The sequence below is a fragment of the Chiloscyllium plagiosum genome, unplaced genomic scaffold, assembly GCF_037043375.1.
Source record: "Chiloscyllium plagiosum isolate Xiang-an unplaced genomic scaffold, Cpla_swu_hap1 HiC_scaffold_22, whole genome shotgun sequence".
NCBI lineage: Eukaryota > Metazoa > Chordata > Chondrichthyes > Orectolobiformes > Hemiscylliidae > Chiloscyllium > Chiloscyllium plagiosum.
This window is the reverse complement of record NW_028270160.1, coordinates 67095333-67117981: the sequence shown is the minus strand read 5'-3', so window position 1 is coordinate 67117981 and position 22649 is coordinate 67095333. Positions and strand designations below refer to the sequence as shown.

The 22649-nt window shown below is 42.5% G+C and overlaps 1 protein-coding gene across 3 annotated transcripts in view; it reads left to right on the top strand.

Moving 5' to 3' along the window:
• The window catches only part of ccar1 (cell division cycle and apoptosis regulator 1), a 151592-nt gene that overhangs the window by 99509 nt on the left and 29434 nt on the right, over window positions 1–22649 (top strand). For all 3 annotated transcript variants that reach the window (XR_015760974.1, XM_043683130.2, XM_043683133.2), the window contains 4 exons: window positions 12380–12468; window positions 12910–13050; window positions 13989–14109; window positions 17715–17900. Coding sequence is in view for 2 of the 3 variants with exons in the window: in XM_043683130.2 (XP_043539065.1) it covers window positions 12380–12468; window positions 12910–13050; window positions 13989–14109; window positions 17715–17900 (537 nt within the window). In the remaining variant the exon portion in view is untranslated. The remainder of the gene's footprint in view (window positions 1–12379; window positions 12469–12909; window positions 13051–13988; window positions 14110–17714; window positions 17901–22649) is intronic.

The window sequence follows — 22649 nt, the reverse complement described above, 5'->3', positions numbered from 1 at the left end:
CATTTAGATGCCCAGAATTAGAAATGATTTGTGGGTTTAGCAAACCTTCTTGGCTTTCGTACACTGTGTCCCTATGAATAGCGCTAATAAATGCTAGCCAAGCCAGAAACACCCACAGCTGAAAATGTGCTGCTGCAAAAGCGCAGCAGGTCAGGCAGCATCCAAGGAGCAGGAGAATCGATGTTTCGGGCAAGAGCCCTATCTCCAGCATCTGCAGTCCTCACTTTCTCCCAGAAACACCCACATCCCACGAACTAATTAAAAACCCTGTTACACTCTCATCAACCCATTGAGGGGGAAGTGGAGTCTGAGGGTTTGGAGGAAGAAGTCATCATGAGAAACCACAGAGACAGGAGAATGTCATGATGTCATATGTGGGTGGGGAAGCAGACATCAGACACCATGAGACACCACCAAGGATAAGAAAAGAGTGGTGTGATTAGGCCCATGCCAGGCCAGGGCTACACACAGTATCAAAGGGGGAGGTTGACAAGGATCTGAAGTTGACATCAGGAACCATTATACTTTACTGCATTTTGTAATCCAGTCTGCAACATATCATGCAACAGAATAGACCACAAGACAGCAGACAAGTCAAAAGAAAGAATGAGGAGTTGGGAGTCTGGAGGATCCCAATCTGTTGCTCAGAACAGGAGCAATCATTGGACAATTAGATATTCAATCAGTACAGTCTACATGAGAGACTAGTTAACTTGGAAAATGGCTGAGTAGTACATCAATCTAGTTGGCTAATGAACCTGCACAGTCCGAAGACCCACGAGATTGGGATAGTCTGTGGCTTCCTCTTCTACACCTTGATGAAACACATGGAATATAATCACTATAGAGGGAACCTGATAAAATTTAAGAAACATCCACGAAAGAAGATTTAAAGCAGAATATAAAATGATTGACCTAGATGACAAAGTTTGGTTCAACGGTTGCATGCAAAGGAGAAGGGGACTTGCTGGCCAGGGCTTAGTACAGAGGTTCAAAAATATAGCAAAAACTGTTTTTAGCCCCTTTTCGAGGCAGGATTGTGCATTTTGAAGGTTGATTAAAAAATATGATAAGTATTTGAAGGTTAAAGTAACATGATTAAATTTATTTCACTTTCATTAACTGATAATAATTACAGATTTTGCATCAAAGAAGATGTCAGGAGCTTGACAAAAGTGAACAGCACAGTAAAAACAGGAAGTGTGCAATCAAAGATGCGCACTTAGAATAAACATCAGAGGATATATGTAACATTGAAAGGACTGAGAGATGGGCAGAGGGGCAGGGTTGTCTTGTTAGCAAGAAATGAAATTAAATTGATATGAAGAAGTGACATTGTGTCAGAAGATGTAGAATCTGTGCAGGAAGAGTTGAGAAATCACAAAAAAAGTTATGTACAGGCCTCCAAGTAATAGTCAGGATATGGGGAAGATGATGATAAATCAGGAGATAGAAAAGGTTGTATGAAAGCACTATTACAATTAGCATGGGGAACTTCAATATGCAGCTGGACTGGAAAATCAGGTTGGTAGCAGATCTTAAGGAAAATAATTCATGGAATGTCTACAAGATGTTTCTTTTTGGAGCAGCCTGTGGTGTTGCCCACTAAGGATCAGGCAATTGTGGATTTAGTGATGTGAAATTACGCAGATTTGATGAGGGAACTTAAAGTAAAGGAATTCCGAGGGGACAGTGATGTTAATATGATAGAATTCACCTTGTAGTTTGAAAGGGACAAACAGGAATCAAATGCAACAATATTATAAGTGAATGAAGGTAACTACAAAGACATGAGGGAAGTGCTGGACAGAGTTAACTTATCCGCCCCTCCCCTCTCATCCGCTGCATCCAATGTGCCCTCCTCTATATTGGGGAGACAGGCCGCCTACTTGCGGAACATTTCAGAGGACACCTCTGGGACACCTGCACCAACCAACTCAACCACCCCGTGGCTCAACACTTCAACTCCCCCTCCCACTCCACCAAGGACATGCAGGTCCTTGGACTTCTCCATCGCCAGACCATAGCAACACGACGGCTGGAGGAAGTGCGCCTCATTTTCCGCCTAGGAACCCTCCAACCACAAGGGATGAACTCAGATTTCTCCAGTTTCCTCATTTCCCCTCCCCCCACCTTGTCTCAGTCCCAACCCTCGAACTCAGCACCACCTTCCTAACCTGCAATCTTCTTCCTGACCTCTCCGCCCCCACCTCCACTCCGGCCTATCACCCTCAACTTAACCTCCTTCCACCTATCGCATTTCCAATGCCGCTCCCCCAAGTCCCTCCTCCCTACCTTTTATCTTAGCCTGCTGGACACACTTTCCTCATTCCTGAAGAAGGGCTCATGCCCGAAACGTCGATTCTCCTGCTCCTTGAATGCTGCCTGACCTGCGCTTTTCCAGCAACACGTTTTCAGATTATGAAAAGATGCAAAACAGCAGGGTTGTCATAATAGGTGACTTTAACTTCCCCAATATTGACCAGGACTTGCATAGAGCAAGACACTTAGGGCACACTTTGTTGGGCGCATCCAATTGGGTTTCTTAAAACATATGGATAGTCCCACTAGAAGAGGGGCCATATTGGATCTTGTATTGGTTGGATCTTGTATTGGCAAAAGAGCCTGGCAAAGTGACTGACCTGTCAATGGAGAGCATTTTGGAAATAGTGATCACAACTCCTTAAGTTTTAAGATAGCTATGAATAAGTCAGGTTGTTGCAAAAAGGTACTAAATTTGGGGAGAGCGAATTATGTCAATATTAGGCAGGAGCTAGGGAGAGATCATGGGGAGTACCTGTCATCAGGCAAGTCCACACTTGACATGTGGGAGTTGTTTAAAGACCTGATCAGAATTCAGGACCAGCATGTTCAAGTAAGGAGAAAGAGCAAAGCTGGCAAGGTGCCTTTGGATAACATGGGAAGTTGTGAATCAAAAAGGAAAAGGAAGCATATGTAAGGTTTAGAAAGCTAAAATCGTACAGATCCCGTGAGGAATATAAAGTAAGCAGGAAAAAACTTAAGCAGAGAATTAGGAGAGCATGGAGAGGCCATAAATGTCCTTGGCAAGTAGGTGTGCTTGCCTTTATTAGTAGGGGCATTGAATACAAGAGTCCGGATGTCATGTTGCAGCTTTATAAAACTTTATTTAGGCCACACTTGGGGTATTACTTTCAATTCTGGTCACCACATTACAAGAAGGGTGAGGAGACTTTGGAGTGGGTGCAGAAGAGGTTTATCAGGGTGCTGCCTGGATTAGAGCGTATGAGCTGTAAGTAGATGCTGAACAAACTGGGGTTGTTTTCTCTGGAGTAGCAGAGGCTGAGGGGAGAGCTGACTGAAATTTATAAAATTATGAGAAGCATAAGTAGGTTGACAGTCAGAATCTTTATCCCAGAATTTAAATGTCTAATATTAGAGGAAATGCATTTAAGGTAAAAGGGAGTGGGAGAGTGGGAGTTGCCTGGAATGTGCTGCCACTGTACTGGTGAAGGCAGATACAATAGAAGTGTTATGGGGCCATTTTGGTAGGCATCTGAATAATCAAGGAATGGAAGGATATGAACTATGGGGAGGCAGAAAGGATTAGTTTAATTTGGCATCATGACCAGCCCAATTTGGGCCAACGGACCTGTTCCTGTGCAGTACTGTTCTATGTTATGTGTTCTCATCATAGAATTGTACAGCATGACAACAGACTCTTCATACCAATTCGTCCATGCTGACCATTTATCCTAAATTAATCTAGTCCCAATATGCCAGCATTTGGCCAGTATCCCTCTCAACATCTCCTATTCATCTCCCCATCCAGATGCCTTTTAAATGTTGTAATTGTACCAGCCTCCTCCACTCCCTCTGGGAGTTCATTCATACATGCACTACCCTCTGCATAAAAAGGATTCCTCATTAGGTCTCTTTTAAATCTTTCCCCTCTCACCTTAAACCAATGCCCTCCCATTTAGTCTTCCCTCCCCTGTGAAAACGTATAAACCTCTATAAGGTCATCCCTCAGCCTCTGACGCTCCAGGGGAAATACCCCAGCTTATTGAGCCACTCCCGATGACTCAAGCCCCACAACCCCAGCAACATCCTTGTCAATCTTTTTGGAACGCTGTCAGGTTTACCAACATCTTTTCTATAATCAGGGAGACCAGAATTGAACACAGTTCCAATCGTGGCCCAACCAATGTCTCGTACAGCTGCAACATAGCATCGCAACTGCTATACACTGACAATAAAGGCAAGTGTAGCAAATACCTTCTTCACTATCCTGCCTACCATCGACTCTACTTTCAAGGAACTATGAACTTGGGCTGCAAGGTCCTGCATTCCTCTGACCTTCCATTCTAGCCGCCTTGAAATGATTGCCTACATCGCAGTTGCCTTCCTGACAGCCAACTGAACCTTAAATTTAAGCGAATCCTGAACTAGGATTCGAATTCCCTTTGTGCTTAAGATTTCCAAAGCTTTTCCCCATTTAGAAAATAGTCTGCTCCTCTATTCTTCCTCCCAAAGTGCATAAACATAGAACAAAAAATGTTACAGCGCAGTACAGGCCCTTTGGCTCTCGAGGTTGCACCGACTTGTGAAATTAATCTGATGCCCATCTAACCTACACCATTCCATTATTATCCAAATGTATGTCCAGTGCCCATTTAAATGCCCTTAACATAGGTGAGGCTATTACTGTTGCAGGCAGGCCGTTCCATGCCTCTACTACTCTTTGAGTAAAGAAACTACCCCTGATGTCTGTCTTAAATCTATTACCCCTCAATTTGAAGCTATGTCCCCTTGTGTTAGCCTTCACCATCTAAGGAAAAAGGCTCTCACTGTCCACTCTATCTAATCCTCTGATTATCTTATACGTCTCGATTAAGTCACCTTTCAACCTTTTTCTTTCCAACAAAAGTAGCCTCAGTTCCCTCAGTCTTTCCTCATAAGACCTTCTTTCTATACCAGGCAACATCTTAGTAAATCTCCTCTGAACCCTTTCCAAAGCTTCCACATCCTTCCTGTAATGCCACCAGAACAGTATGCAATACTCCAGGTGCGGCCTTACCAGTGTCTTGTACAACTGCAGTATGTCCTTGTGGCTCCGAAACTCAATCCCCCTACCAGTAAACACCAACACACCATATGTCATCTTAACAACCCTATAAACCTGGGTGGCAACTTTCAGGGATTTATGCACCTGGACACCTGAGATCTCTCTCTTCATCTATACTACCAGGAATTTAACCCTTGGCCCAGTATTCTGCATTCCTGTTACTTCTTCTGAAGTGAAATGCCTCTCACTTTTCTGCATTAAACTCTATTTGCCACTTCTCAGCTCAGCTCTGCATCTTATCTATGTCTGTCTAACCCACAACATCCTTCGGCACTATCCACAACTCTACTGTCCTCAGTGTCATCCGCAACCCATCCTTCTACGCCCACATCCAGATCATTTATGAAAATGACAAACAGCACTGGCCCCAAAACAGATCCTTGTGGCACACCACTGGTAACAGCTCCAGGATGGAAATTTCCCATCAACCACCACCACTGTTTTCTTTCAGCTAGCCAATTTCTGATCCAAGCCGCTAAATCACCTTCAATCCCGAAACTCCATATTTTGTGCAATAGCCTACAGTGTGGAACCTTATCAACCACCTGTTTTGTCACCTTGAAAAACTCAGTAAGGTTAGTTAAGCACAACCTACCCTTCTCAAAATCGTGTTGACTATCCCTAATCAAATTATCCCTTTCCAGATGATTATAAATCCTATCTTTTATAACCTTTTCCAACACCTTACCCACAACCGAAGTAAGGCTCACTAGCCTATACCAGGGTTGTTCCAACTCCCTTTCTTAAACAAGGGAACAACATTTGCTATCCTCCGATCTTCTGGCACGACTCCTGTTGATAATGATGACATAAAGATCAAAGCCAAAGGCTCTGCAATCTCCTCCCTGGCTTCCCAGACAATCCAAGAATAAATCCCATCCAGCCCAGAGGTCTTTTTTTTCTCAGATCTTTCAAAATTGCTAAAACCTCTTCTTTGTTAACTGCAATCTCATTTAATCTAGTAGCCTGCATTTCTGTATTCTCACGAGCAATGCCCTTTTCCAATGTGAATTCGTGGGCGGCACGGTGGCACAGTGGTTAGCACTGCTGCCTCACAGCGCCAGAGACCCGGGTTCAATTCCCGCCTCAGGCGACTGACTGTGTGGAGTTTGCACGTTCTCCCCGTGTCTGCGTGGGTTTCCTCCGGGTGCACCGGTTTCCTCCCACAGTCCAAAGATGTGCAGGTCAGGTGAATTGGCCATGCTAAATTGCCCGTAGTGTTAGATAAGGGGTAAATGTATGGGTGGGTTGCGCTTCGGCGGGGCGGTGTGGACTTGTTGGGCCGAAGGGCCTGTTTCCACACTGTATGTAATCTAATCTAATCTAATCTAATCATTAAGCACTTCTCCTATGTCCGCAGATTCCACACACAACTTCCCAATACTGTCTTTGATTAGCCCTTCTTCTTACTCTAGTAACCTTACTCTGGTCATTCTTTTATTCCTAATATACATATGGAAGGCCGAAGGGTTTTCCTTGATCCTAACCACCAACAACTTTTCTCGTCCTCTCCTGGCTCCTCTTAGCCCTCTGTTTAGATTTTTTTCGGCACACTTCTAACTCTCAAGCCGCCTAACTGAGCCTTCATGCCTCATCTTAATAGAAACCACCTCCTTTCTCCTGACAAGAGCTTCAAGTTCTTGAGCAAACCATAGCTCCCTCTCTCAGCAACTATCCCTGCCTGATATATATGTACTTATAAAGGACCCACAGTAGCTGTTCCTTGAATGAGTTCCACATTTCAAATGTGTCCATCCCCTGCAGTTTCCTTCCCCATCCTATGCACCCTAAATCTTCCCCAATCGTATCACAATTACCTTTCCCCCAGTTATACTTCTTTCTCTGTGGTCTATACCTATCCCTGACCATTGCTATTGGAAACCACTGAATTATGGTCACTATCGCCAAAGTGCTCACCTACCTCCAAATCTAACACCTGGCTGGATTCATTCTCCAATATCAAATCCAGTATGGCATTGCCTCTTATTAGCCAGTCTACATACTATGTCAGAAAATCCTCCTGCGCATATTGAACAAAAATTGACCCATCTAAACCACTTAAACTATAGCATTCCCAGTCAATATTGGGTAAATTAAAGTCCCCAATGACAACTACCCTGTTACTCTTGCTTCTCTCGAGAATCATCTTTGCTATCCTTTCCTCTACATCCCTGGAACAATTCAGTGATCTATAGAAACTCCCAACAGGGTAACCTTTCCTGTTTCTAACCTCAGTCCAAACTACCTAAGTGGATGAGTCCTTAAACGTTATCTCAGCTGCTGTAATGCTACCCTTGATTAACAATGCCACATACCACCCCCCACCCCCAACTTTACCATCTCTGTTCTTACTGAAACATCGAAATCCCTGAATCTGCAATAATTATTCCTGTCCCTCCTCTAGCCATGTCTCTGAAATGGCCACAACATCAAACTCCCAGGTACCAACCCATGCTGCAAGTTCACCCATCTTATTCCTGATGCTCCTGGCATTGAAGTGCACACATTTCAAACCAACATCCTGATTGCCGGTGCCCTCTTGCGACATTGTAAACCTATCCCTATCTTCACTACCTTCAATTACAATCCAGGTTCTCATTCCTCCTGCTGCATTAGTTTGAACGTCCTTGCATAAGTAAATTTCTTCCCCAGGATATTGGTATCCCTCTGGTTCATGTGAAGGCCATCCTGTTTGTAGAGGTCCCAACTTCCCCAGAAAAGACTTAAATTATCCAAGAACCCAACACCCTCCCTCCTGCCATGTGTTCAGCTCTGCACTCTCCCTGATCCTCGTTTCACTAGCACACGGCATGGGAAACAACTCAAAGATAACAACTCTATTTGTTCTAGCTATAAGCTTCCATCCTCACTCCCTGAATTTCTGCCTTAGATCCACACCTTTCTTCCTATCTATGTGGACCACGACTTGGGTCTGCTCCCTCACCCACTCAAAGATCCCGAAAACACAATGAGAGACATCACGAACCCTGACACCTGGGAGGCAACACACCAATCGTGAGGCTCTGTTGTTCCCACAAAACCTCCTATCTGTTCCCCTAACTATGGAGTTCCCAGTGACTAAAGCTCTGCTCCACTTTTCCCGCCTTACCCTCTGAGCAACAGGGACAGACTCTGCACCAGAGACCTGTGTTCCATTGCTTATCCCTGGTAAGTCGTTTCTTCCTCTTCCCCCCCCCCCCCCCCCCCAAAAAAAAATAGTATTCAACATGGTATACTTGCTGTTGAGGGGAACCATCACAGGAGATCCCTGTACTGCCTGCCGGTTCCCTTTCCTACCCCGATGGTAAACCTTAACGTGGCTGTGGAGTAACTACCTCCCTGTAACTCCACTCAGTGACCCCCTCCACCTCCCGAATGATCTGAAGTTCATCTATCTCCAGTTCCCTGACATAATTCTCGAGGAGTTGGGTGCGCTTCCACAAATGAAGTCAGCAGGGACACTAGAGGTGACCCTCCCCTTGAAGAAGTGATGCTGACTCTGCCCTGTATTGCCATGCACGTCCAAATACTGTGCAATCTCATCCTTAATAATGGACTCAAATCCTACAACGACTGAGGTCAGGCTAACAGGCCTATAATTCCCTGCTTTCTGACTCTCTAACTACTTAAGTAAGGATGTTATATTTGCCGATTTTCCAGTCCTCTGGGACTCTCCCTAACTCCAGTGATTCCTGAAAGATCACCACCAGTGTCTCTCAAATGTCTTCTGCTACCTCCTTCAGCCCATCCCGTCTAGATGATTTATCTGCCTTCAGACATTTCAGCTTCTCCAGCACCTTTTGATGATGGCTGCTGCACTCACCTCTGCCCCATGATGCTCGTGAATTTCTGGTATGTTGCCAGTTTCTTTCAGTGTGAAAATTGATGCAAAGTACCAATTAAATTTCTCCGCCATTTTTTTGTTCCCTATTACCTCATTTTTCAGCGCTCCATTGTCCACTCTTGCCCCTCTCTTACATCTTGGAATTTTTTATGTAACTAACTACCTTACACTTATATTTCATCTTCTCCTTATTGCTTTTTTTAAAATTATCCTCCGTTACTTACCTCGACCATGGTGGCATAGCGGTTAGCACTGCTGCCTCACAGTGCCAGAGACCTGGGTTCAATTCTTGCCTCAGGCAACTGTCTGTGTGGAATCTCCCTGTGTCTGCGTGGGTTTTCTCCGGATGCTCTGGTTTCCTCCCACAGTCCAAAAATGTGCAGGTTAGGGGAATTGGCCATGCTACATTGCCCGTAGTGTAAGGTGAAGGGGTAAATGTAGGGGAATGGGTCTGGGTGGGTTGCTCTTCGGAGAGTTGGTGTGGACTTGTTGGGCCGAAGGGCCTGTTTCCACACTGTAAGTAACCTAATCTAATTATCACATGGTTTTTCTTTTTCTTTCATGTTGTTCCTGACTTCCCTTGTCAGCCGTGGTTTGCTTTATCCACCCCACAGTATGTTTCTTCTTCCTTGGGATGAATTTCTGCTATACCTCACAAATTACCCCCAGAAACTCCAGTCATTGCTGCTCCGTTGTCTTCCCTGCTATGCACCCCTTCCAGTTAACTCTGTCCAGCACTTCCCTCATGTCTTTGTAGTTACCTTCATTCACTTATAATATTGTTGCATTTGATTCCTGTTTGTCCCTTTCAAACTACAAGGTGAATTCTATCATATTAACATCACTGTCCCCTCGGAATTCCTTTACTTTAAGTTCCCTCATCAAATCTGCGTAATTTCACATCACTAAATCCACAATTGCCTGATCCTTAGTGGGCAACACCACAGGCTGCTCCAAAAAGAAACATCTTGTAGACATTCCATGAATTATTTTCCTTAAGATCTGCTACCAACCTGATTTTCCAGTCCAGCTGCATATTGAAGTTCCCCATGCTAATTGTAATAGTGCTTTCATACAACCTTTTCTATCTCCTGATTTATCATCATCTTCCCCATATCCTGACTATTACTTGGAGGCCTGTACATAACTTTTTTTGTGATTTCTCAACTCTTCCTGCACAGATTCTACATCTTCTGACACAATGTCACTTCTTCATATCAATTTAATTTCATTTCTTGCTAACAAGACAACCCTGCCCCTCTGCCCATCTCTCAGTCCTTTCAATGTTACATATATCCTCTGATGTTTATTCTAAGTGCGCATCTTTGATTGCACACTTCCTGTTTTTACTGTGCTGTTCACTTTTGTCAAGCTCCTGACATCTTCTTTGATGCAAAATCTGTAATTATTATCAGTTAATGAAAGTGAAATAAATTTAATCATGTTACTTTAACCTTCAAATACTTATCATATTTTTTAATCAACCTTCAAAATGCACAATCCTGCCTCGAAAAGGGGCCAAAAACAGTTTTTGGTATATTTTTGAACCTCTGTACTAAGCCCTGGCCAGCAAGTCCCCTTCTCCTTTGCATGCAACCGTTGAACCAAACTTTGTCATCTAGGTCAATCATTTTATATTCTGCTTTAAATCTTCTTTCGTGGATGTTTCTTAAATTTTATCATGTTCCCTACCCTGCTCTATAGTGATTATATTCCATGTGTTTCATCAAGGTGTAGAAGAGGAAGCCACAGACTATCCCAACCTTGTGGGTCTTCGGACTGTGCAGGTTCATTAGCCAACTAGATTGATGTACAACTCAGCCATTTTCCAAGTTAACTAGTCTCTCACGTAGACTGTACTGATTGAATATCTAATTGTCCAATGATTGCTCTTGCAATGAGCAACAGATTGGGATCCTCCAGACTCCCAACTCCTCATTCTTTCTTTTGACTTGTCTGCTGTCTTGTGGTCTATTCTGTTGCATGGTATGTTTCAGACTGGATTACAAAATGCAGTAAAGTATAATGGTTCCTGATGTCAACTTCAGACCCTTGTCAACCTCCCTCTTTGATACTGTGTGTAGCCCTGGCCTGGCATGGGCCTAATCACACCACTCTTTTCTTATCCTTGGTGGTGTCTCATGGTGTCTGATGTCTGCTTCCCCACCCACATATGACATCATGACATTCTCCTGTCTCTGTGGTTTCTCATGATGACTTCTTCCTCCAAACCCTCAGACTCCACTTCCCCCTCAATGGGTTGATGAGAGTGTAACAGGGTTTTTAATTAGTTCGTGGGATGTGGGTGTTTCTGGGAGAAAGTGAGGACTGCAGATGCTGGAGATAGGACTCATGCCCGAAATGTCGATTCTCCTGCTCCTTGGATGCTGCCTGACCTGCTGCGCTTTTGCAGCAGCACATTTTCAGCTGTGGGTGTTTCTGGCTTGGCTAGCATTTATTAGCGCTATTCATAGGGACACAGTGTACGAAAGCCAAGAAGGTTTGCTAAACCCACAAATCATTTCTAATTCTGGGCATCTAAATGATATGGGGTAAAAGCTAAAAGTTGTGGATACGGGTGTTGTAAGGGACCTGGAAGAAAGAAACTCCAGGACCTATGATTTCTCCCTGGGTCATCAGTCTGAAATATCACAAACTGGCATAATTACCTGCACACCCACCAAAGGATCTATTGTTTTAGGCTCATTCCATTGCACCCTCTCACAGCTTTGACTTGATTCCGGTCAAGCAGTTTTTGTTTAAATTAGAGGATGTTAGCATCACTGTAGTTTGTTATCCATCTATAAATGTCCTATAGGGTGGCGATGAGCTACTTTCTTTAAGACTGCAGCCTGAGCAGTCTGTGTACTGCTGTTGGAAGAGGAGTTACAGAATTCTAATGCAACAACATTAACCCAGCCATGAAATTCCATATCAGGATTCTGTAAGGATTTCAGGTGATGATATTCTGACCCCTGCCATCCTTGTTCATTCAAGTGCTAAAATAACATACTGGAGAAGCTCAGCAGGTCTTGTAGCATCTTTAGAGAGACAAACCATCGTAATGTTTTGAATTCAGTGATTCTTTGTCAGTAAGTAACTTCATGGTAGAAATCTTGAGTTTGGAAGATTCTACAGTTTAATGGTACATGGGATGCCAATCAAGTAGGCTACTTTGTCCTTGGCTCTTTTTAGTTTTGTTCATTCAGTGAAGCCCCGACAACATTTTCTATATAACAGTATGGTTTCTTCTGAGATTAAATTGAACATATAGAAGTAACCTGCCTGGCTTTTTGGGACAGCTGACCTTAAACAAAGTTCCTTCATGCTACCAAATAATGGATTGCGCATTTAATGGTCTTGTCACTATGATTCACTTTTATTATGTGCAGCTTCTCTTGATGTTTTATTAAACTTTGTTTCAACAGATAGAGATGAGGAAGAGAGTGACAGAGATCGGAAGGATGACAGAGTGGAAGGAACGAGGAGATCCAGGGAAAACATTTCTAAAGAGAAGGTGTAGACTCAGTTTGTGACTGGTACAGTCAATAGTGTTTTGGTGAAATAAAATGTCCCATGTATTCTTTTTTCTGCACTTGAACTGTGAGAAACATCAGCTAGAGCTATTATTATGGTCTTGTAATTGCATTCAACTTTATGTTGTGTATGGAGAATTTATTTTAAAAGCAAACTGAGGCTTTGGTGGGTGCATTTGTATGAGAGTTGATAATAGTTGGGGACGTACTGGTGAATTAGCAACTTTGCAGATGAGCTGAGAGTAGTACACAAGACTTTTACCAGTTTAATTGTCATTGTCCCAATGTGCTAGTACCAATACATAAATTAAATCAGAGGGTACAGACGAGGATTCAATGCAGGTGGAAAAAAGCAAATTTTCTAGCCTTAAAAAAAACTATAATCAGTTTTGTGGCCTGACTACTTGTCTTGATTCTTTAAGGAAAAGAAACAGCTGTTCACGCACAACAAGGATCTTCTTCTTGCTTTTGTCTATTTTGACCAAAGTTACTGTGGTTTTTTGCTTGAGAAAGATCTTGAAGAAATCATCTACACTCTTGGACTCCATCTTTCACGTGCACAGGTATAATTTCTCATTCATTTATTCTACACTGTTGGTCAATGGTATCACAGTCAGGAAACACATCAATAACAAAGGAAATGATGCACTTCTTAGCCACTAAAAAAAGTCTGCAGTGAAATAAACTGAATCTTAGCCAGTAAGCAAAAATACAATTAAACAATGCAGAAATTCAGAGATTTGGACAGATTGGGGAAAAAGTGTGCTGCAGTCGCTCTGTGGTAGAAATCCTGACAGGGACAAATTACCTAGGTATCCATGGACTAAGGAAAAATGGGTTTGTGCTTATAATGCTATTCAGTCACTGTGGCTCTGATTAGTAATTAAACCCTCTGTCAGTGAAGTCAATATTGGTCAAGATCAGAGTGGTGCTGGAAAAGCACAGCAGGTCAAGGAGCATCCGAAGAGCAAGAAAATAGACGTTTCAGGCAAAAGGCCTTCATCAGGTCCCTCATCCCTGATGAAGGGCTTTTGCCTGAAACATCGATTTTCCTGCTCCTCGTATGCTGCCTTTTCCATGCTGTGCTTTTCCAGCACCCCTCTAATCTTGACTCTCATCTCCAGCATTTGCAGTACCCAATTCTCTGAAGTCAGTATCTGGCTGTGTCTCATAAATTGAGAGATTCCTGTCTTCTATTCTGATCACAACTGGAGTAATTTTGACCTTTAGGCTGGAGAGGGCAGATTCAACCAGTCATATTTGCTGCACTGGTTCAAGCTGTGTTGTTCTAGGATGAAGAATAGTTAGAGTTCCTACTGTGGATAAAATATTTGTGGATATTCCCTGTATGTGTTCAGATATGGCCAACAGCAACATGAAGTGGGGAAGAACTATCAGTGGAACAAGTAGTTAACAAGAATCGGGATTTTCAGAAGTTCAAAGGAGAAGACTGATCAATTTACCTGTTATAATTGTTGACTTTTTAAATTTTCATTTCCAGGTTAAGAAGTTAATTAGTAAAGTTGTGCTGCGAGACTCTTGCCTGTACAGGAAACTAACTGATGGCTCTAAAGATGAAGTAAAAGTGACAGAGAATGAAGTGGAATCTGATCATTTGTTAGGTATTGCACCTCTTTTTATTCATCCTGTCCCAGGCTGTAAATTTGTGAAACTCGGCCTTTTCAATTTGCTTGACTTTATAGCTGCCGGCTCCAACACTCAATTTATAAATTGAAGCTTGATCTTTTGCCTATGGTATTTTTTTTAAAAAATTGGCTGAACAGTACACCCATTTATTGTCTGAGTTTGCAGATAAGATTTCCATTGCATGCCCACACTACATCTGCAGATAGCCGATAACACTCATACCAGATGCTTTCTTAGCTGGTGGGATTTGAATTCACTTGACAGATCTGGAATTGAAGCTGGTCTTAATAATACCAACCATGAAACTATCATCAGTTGTTGTAAAACCTCATTCGCTAATGTCTTTTAGGGAAGGATATCTGCCTTTCTTAACCCAGTTATGCCTACTCAAGACCCAGACTAATGTGGTTAACTCTTAATGGCCTTCTGAAATAGCCTATCAAGTCACTCAGTTGATTTTGGATGGGCAACGAATGCTGGACTTGCTGCAATGAATGCTGGACTTGCCTCAATGCCCACAGTCCACAAAAGAGTCATTTAAAAATCTAAGTCACTTATTTGTAGAAATAAAGGTTTGATTTTTTTTTCTATAGGTCGTCTTATTAAATTCAGAGGTGTAGGACAAAAACAACCAATTACCTATATACAAGTTGACTCAATTTTTATCACAGTGGTTACTTACTTCATTCTTTCCTTCTATAATCTACAAGCTTTTATAAGAAACAGTTAACGCTTTGATTTCCATTCTCCTTGATGCCCTGCACTGTGGTTTTCACCTTTGCCCTTACTTTCTAAGCTTATATTAAGCTGGGCTTCAACAAAATTGTTTGTTTATTCTACTTTTAAAACTTAAAATCATTTGGAGTAAATTTTAAAATTTGGTGCAAAGTTATGCAAGCAATTGAGGTCAAAACTTCCATGTAACTGTTAACCAGAGTGGGATTATAGGATAACAGTCTGTCTATAACAGTCTTATTAACTATACAATCAAAACAGGATGAAATAAGAGGGTATTTTCAGTTAATGGAATGTTCAGGCAGAGTTAACAGATGAATGAAGTGGAAGTCATGTTAACAAAATTGATGGGAATTTCTTTGAGGCTCTAATGAGCAGAAAAGATAAGGGGGATCTCGTGGATGAGTACATTTAGATTTTTCAGAAGGCTTTCAATAAGGTCCCTCAAAAGGAGTTTAATAAAATTCAAGCGAGTCTGTTTGGAGGGAATAAACTAGCATGGAATGAGAGCTGGTTAATGGAGAGAAAATGAAGAAGAAGTGAATGGGTCGTTTCTGGTTGGCAGACTGAATAATGTGGTATTACGAGGGTTTGTGTTTGGGCTGCAGCTATTCGATATTAATGATTTAGATTTTGGGGTTAAAAGTAATATTTCCTAATGTAATAAAACAAAGCTTGGCGGAAGTGCGGGTTGAGGAGGGTGCAAAGATACTTCAGAGGAATTGAGAAGTTAAGCGAGTGGATAAAAGAATTGGAAGAAGAAATATGATGTGGAGAACTGAGAGGTTATCCACCTTAGTGGGAGAAGCCGAAATAGAGTATTTCTTAAATAGTGAGACTGGAAAATATTGACTCTGAAAGGAACTTGGGTCCTTGTTCATGAGTCACTCTAAGTTAGCAAGCAATACAGTAAGCAATTAAGGCAAATGATATGTATGCTTTAACCACTTTATCATTAGTGGATTTGAACATGGGGTAAAGATGTCTTCGTGTAATTACACAGAACTTCTGTGACACTACACAGGTTTAAGGTGTGATTTGATGGAAGTCTTCAAGCTTTCTAAAAGGAAAAGAGAGGATAGAAAAGGGGATTGTATAAATAGGAGGCATTGTTTGAAAATGAAGATCAGACTCTTTCAGAAGAATTGTATGGAAGCACTACTACACACAAGGCTGCTGGAAGTTGGAGTTGTCTTCCGCAAATGACCGTTAATTCTAGTTCAGTTAATTGTAAATCTGAGAAGGACAAATGTTTGTTTAGCAAAGTTCTTAAAGGGTGCGCAGCAAAGACAGGTATATGGAGTTAAGGCACAGATTACCTTATATAGAGGTAAGTCACAGATTAGCTATGATTTCAGTGGCAGAAAAGGCTCAAGGGTTGAATGGCCTACACCTGTGTTTTGGTCTCCTTCACTAAGGAAAAATATTAACTGTAGAGGGAATGCAATGACAGTTCACTGAGCTAATTCCTGGAATGGAAGAATTGTCTCATGAGGAATCATTAATATTGTGGAATTGTTATTTTGCCCCAGCTTGACACTGTGCCAATCTCCTGCCTTTCCCATAATGTTGCCCATTGTTTTTACTTAAATAAACATCTAATGCTCCTGAGTGCCTCAAATAAACCAGCCTCTAAGCAAAACATTCCAAGCACAAATTGGCTGAAAAAAGACTGGGACTGTAGTTTTTGGAGTTTCGGAAACAAAGATTATTTTATTCAACAATAAAAAAAACAACCTTGCAGGGGTTAACAAAGTTAATGCATCGAGGATATTTCCCCAGTTGGGAATCTCTAGAACAAGGAGTTGCAGCCTCAGAATAAGCAGCAGGCCATTACAGTCTGTGATGATGATGGAGGCTCACTTAGACAGTATAGTCAAGACTGAGATCAATAGAAAGTAATACTAAAATTTAAACATTATGGGATGTGGGGGTAAATGCTTGAAAATGGTGTTAAAGTAGAAGATTAACCATGATCTCATTGACTGATGGAGTGGGCTTCAGGGGCTGAATGACTTTCTCCTGCTCCTATTTCTGGTGTCTCTTCTTGTGCTGCTCTTTCTTAGCCTCCCGTTTATTTCTGTTTATTGTTTTCCTTTTTTCTAATTTTTCTTCCTTGTTCTGGGATAGGCAGTATTGAAGGAGAGTGGTGAAGAAGCGAGGTGCTGAACGCTATGGGTCACAGAAACATAAGACAGAGCTCACAAACTCTTGAAAGACCCTATTGCCTCTGCAATTTCTTATTGTACTTGAAACAGAGGATCTTAGTCTTTGGCTTTAGTGAAAAAGGACAGGACAATTCTGCACCACATCAGCCAGTAGAACTTATAATATAAAATTTTAAAATTCTGCAGTAAGAAAAAGAAGCAAGTTCTAACATTGTTACTTCTGTCCTCACCCTAGTCGGCAAATTTCATTAATTCTATCTTCCAGCCTCCACCTCTCTGTTCACTCAAGCCACCCCGATTCTTCCACTCCTCAAGCTCTGTACTTCCCATCCCTAGGGATAAACCATCCATATTATTAGCTAAGCACTCTCCAATAGCATCTCTTTTGTGTAAGAACGTTCTCCCTTCTTGCAGTCTTTTCATCTTTATCGCATCTTTCTTGGTAATAATCTGGAGTAATACTGTGCAATTGCATACTCCCAAGGGCAGGCACAAAAGATTAATTGCAGAGTTATGCTCACTGTCCACTGCCCCTATCAAACATTCCGAGGTCAAGTGTAATATTTGAAACTGCACAAGTTCACTTTCCATAGAAGTGGTAACTTTTGTTCTATCATTATGGGCTCAATTTGAATCCATTTCCAGCGATGACATGCCTCTTTGTATATTTATTTTAGGAAACAAACTTTTGTTGCCTAGTTTGACAGTGAAACCAGAATCCAGCAACGGGTCAGAAAGCAGCAACTTGATTGTTTATAACGGAGCAATGGTGGATGTGGGAAGTTTGCTGCAAAAATTACAAAAGAGTGAAAAGACTCGAGCAGAAATGGAACTGAAAGTACAGTCATTGGAGGGCAAGATAGGTAAGAAAATTGGAGGGTGAGATTGTGGGGTTCTGTAAAGAATAATAGACAGAAATGCTACCAAAGAAAAGGCTGGGAACATGTATTGTAAATTACATGTAGCTTCTTCACCTTTCTTCAATCATTTAAAGGTGCTGACGCTTGAGGTATGGTTTCTTGTGACTGACTGGCTGTTTTCATCACATTACCCAAGTGATCAATGTTTGGGGATCATTCTGGACCACTGGTTGTACAAGATCTCATCTCATCTGATCTTCATTCAGTTGCATATATGACGTCAATCAAGATCCAGACCGCATTTGGATATTTGCCGTCTTATCTCTCTAGTGAGAGCTAGATTTAAATCCTGTTACAGCTGATATTTCTTAGCGCAATCTCATTGAGTCATATCACCCAGTACAGAAATTGTGGGGGATCAAATTCATCAACCTTTCTGGAAATTTTGTTTGGCACAGTACTGGACCAGATCAAAAGTAAAGCTTGGAACTTCCTGACTTGTAACAGTCAAGAACCCTGGATGACAAAAGATATTGAAGGTCTGACCAGAAAAAAGGAGGACGCATAGCTCAGGTATAGACAGCTGGGATATAGGGAATCCCTGGGAGTATGTAGGGGATACAGGAGTTTACTGAAGAAGGAAATCAGGAACGTGAAGAGGGGGCACAAGATAGCCTTGGCTGAGAAGATTAAGGTGAATCCAAAGAGGTTCTTTAAATATATTAAAGGAAAAAGAATACATAGAGAGAGAATAGGATCCCTTAAGGACCAAAGTGACATGTATGTGTGGAATCACAGGGGTTTGGCGAGGTTCTCAATGAATATTTCTCCTCTGTGTTTACCATAGCGAAAGACATGAAGCCTTGGGAACTTGGAGAATTAGTAGTGGTATCTTGGGGACAGTCCATATCACAGTAGAGGAGGTGTTGAATGTATTGGAATGTATGAAGGTGAAAAAGTCTTCTGGTCCTGACCAGATATATCCAAGAACCCTGCAAGAGCTAAGCGAAGAAATTGTGGAGGCCCTGGCTGATATATTTGCATCATCGTTAGCCACAGGTGAGGTCCCGAAAGATTGGAGGGTGGCGAATGTCGTGCCCTTATTCAAGAAGAGGTGCAAAGAAAAACCTGCGAACTATAGACCATTAAGCTTAAATAGGTTAGCTGCGAAGATTATGAGGGATAAGATATACATGCATTTGGAAAGACAGCTGCAAGGTTTGTGAAGGTTTGTAGTTCAGGTTGAGGTTTAGAGTGTAGGTTTGCTCGCTGAGCTGTAGGTTTGATATCCAGACGTTTCATTACCTGGCTAGGTAACATCAACAGTGGCGACCTCCAAGTGAAGCGAAGCTTTTGTCTCCTGCTTTCTATTTATATCTTTCTCCTGGATGGGGTTCCTGGGGTTTGTGGTGATGTCATTTCCTGTTCATTTTCTGAGGGGTTGATAGATGGCATCCAGATCTATGTGTTTGTTTATGGCGTTGTGGTTGGAGTGCCAGGCCTCTAGGAATTCTCTGGCATGTTTTTGCTTAGCCTGTGCCAGGATAGATGTGTTGTTCCAGTTGAAATGGTGTTTTTTTTTTCATCCGTGTGTAGGGCTACGAGGGAGAGAGGGTCCTGTCTTTTTGTGGCTAGCTGGTGTTCGTGTATCTTGGTGGCTAACTTTCTTCCTGTTTGTCCTACGTAGTGTTTGTGGCAGTCCTTGCATGGAATTTTGTAGATGACATTGATTTTGTCCATGGGTTGCACTGGGTCTTTTAAGTTTGTTAGTTTTTGTTTGAGAGTGTTGGTGAGTTTGTGTGCTACTAGGATTCCGAGGGGTCTTAGTAGTCTGGCTGTCATTTCTGAAACTTCTTTGATGTTTGGTAAGGTGGTTAGGGTTTCTGGCTGTGTTTGGTCTGATTGTCGTGGTTTGTTCTTGAGGAATCTGCGCACTGTATTTTTTGAGTATCCGTGCATCTTGAATACATTGTATAGGTGGTTCTCCTCTGTTTTCCGAAGTTTGTCTGTGCTGCAGTGTGTGGTGGCTCGTTGGAATAGTGTTCTGATGCAGCTTTGTTTTGTGATGACAAAGGTGTCATCTGCGTAGCGGACCCAAAACGAAACAAGATACAAGAGACATTTAACATCATCAACAACACCCTCACAGGCATAAAGTTCACCAAGGAGGAAGAAACCGACAACAAACTTGCATTCTTGGACGTCACAGTCGAAAGAAAGGACAACAGAGAACTACAAACCTGCGTATACAGAAAACCGACAAACACTGACTGAATACTTAACTACACCAGCAACCATCCCAACACACACAAACAAAGCTGTATCAGAACACTATTCCAATGAGCCACCACACACTGCAGCACAGATAAACTTCGGAAAACAGAGGAGAACCACCTATACGACGTATTCAAGAAGAACGGCTACTCAAAAAATACAGTGCGCAGATTCCTCAAGAACAACCCACGACAAGCAGACCAAACACAGCCAGAAACCCTAACCACCTTACCATACATCAAAGAAGTTTCAGAAATGACAGCCAGACTACTAAGACCCCTCGTAGTAGCATACAAACCCACCAACACTCTCAAACAAAAACTAACAAACTTAAAAGACTCAGTGCAACCCATGGACAAAAGCAACGTCATCTACAAAATTCCATGCAAAGACTGCCACAAACACTACATAGGACAAACAGGAAGAAAGTTAGCCTCCAGGATATACGAACACCACGACCCTGTCTCCCTCGTAGCCCTACACACGGATGAAAACAAACCACCATTTCAACTGGGACAACACATCTATCCTGGTACAGGCTAAGCAAAGACATGCCAGAGAATTCCTAGAGGCCTGGCACTCCAACCACAACACCATAAACAAACACACAGATCTAGATGCCAACTATGAACCCCTCAGAAAAAGAACAGGAAATGACATCACCACAAACCCCAGGAACCCCATCCAGGAGAAAGATATAAATAGAAAGCAGGAACCAACAGCTTCGCTTCACTTGGAGGTCGCCACTGATGATGTTACCTAGCCAGGTAATGAAACGTCTGGATATCAAACCTACAGCTCAGCGAGCAAACCTACACCCTAAAGTGTTTGATTAGGCGTAGTTAGCATGACTTTGCATGTGGGAGATCATGCCTCATAAATTTATTAGAGTTCTTTGATGAAGTTACCAAGAAGGTTGGTGTGGGCACAGCGGTAGATGCAGTCCACATAGATTTCAGCAAGGCCTTTGATAAGGTTCCACATGGTAGTCTGCTCTGGAAGGTTAGATTGCATAATTGGCTTGATGGTAGGAGCAGAGGGTAACAGTGGAAGGATACTTGTCGGACTGGAGCCTGTGTCTAGTGGTGTGCCTCGGGTCGGTGATGGGCCCATTACTGTTTGTTATCGAAATCAATGATTTGGATAAGAATGTACAAGACATGGTAAGTAAGTTTGCTGATGACACTAAAATAGGCAGTATTGTGGACAGTGATAAAGGCGATCAGAAATTTCAGCAGGATCTAAATTGGAAGGGGACTAATATACTGGCAGGGAAATTTGCTAGAACTGCTTGGGAGGATTTAAAATAGTAAGGTGGGGAGGTGGGACCCAGGGAGATAGTGAGGAAAGAGATCGATCTGAGACGGGTACAGCTGAGATCAGAAGTGAGTCAAACAGTCAGGGCAGGCAGGGACAAGGTAGGACTAATAAATTAATTCAATGCAAGGGGCCTAACAGGGAAGGCAGATGAACTCAGGGCATGGTTAGGAACACCGGGCTGGGATATCATAGCAATTACAGAAACATGGCTCAGGGATGGGCAGGACTGGCAGCTGAATGTTCCAGGATGCAAATGCTACAGGAATGATAGAAAGGGAGGCAAGAGAGGAGTGATTGCTGGGCCTCTTGCTGAGACATTTGTATCATCGATAGTCACAGGTGAAGTGCCGGAAGACTGGAGGTTGGCAAACGTGGTGCCACTTTTAAGAAGGGCAGTAAAGACAAGCCAGGGAACTATATAACGGTGAGCCTGACCTCAGTGTGCGCAAGTTGTTGGAGGGAATCCTGAGGGACAGGATGTACATGTATTTGGAAAGGCAAGGACTGATTAGGGATCATCAACATGGCTTTGTGCGTGGGAAATCATGTCTCACAAACTTGAGTGAGTTTTCTGAAGAAGTAACAAAGAAGATTGATGAGGGCAGAGCAGTAGATGTGATCTATATGGACTTCAAGGTTCCCCATGGGAGACTGATTAGCAAGGTTAGATCTCATGGAATACAGGGAGAACTAGCCATTTGGATACAGAACTGGCTCAAAGGTAGAAGACAGAGGGAGGTGGTGGAGGGTTGTTTTTCAGACTGGAGGCCTGTGACCAGTGGAGTGCTACAAGGATCGGTGCTGGGTATTCTACTTTTTTTCATTTACATAAATGATTTGGATGTGGGCATAAGAGGTACAGTTAGTAAGTTTGCAGATGACACCAAAATTGGAGGTGTATTGGACAGCGAAGAGGATTACAACAGGATCTTGACCAGATGGGCCAGTGGACTGAGAATTGGCAGGTGGAGTTTAATTCAGATAAATGCAAATCTTAGGAGGACTTATACACTTAATGGTAAGACCTTAGGGAGTGTTGCTGAACAAAGAGACCTTGGAGTGCAGGTTCATAGCTCCTTGAAAGTGGAGTCGCAGGTAGATAGGATAGTGAAGAAGGCATTTGGTATGCTTTCCTTTCTTGGTCAGAGTATTGAGTAC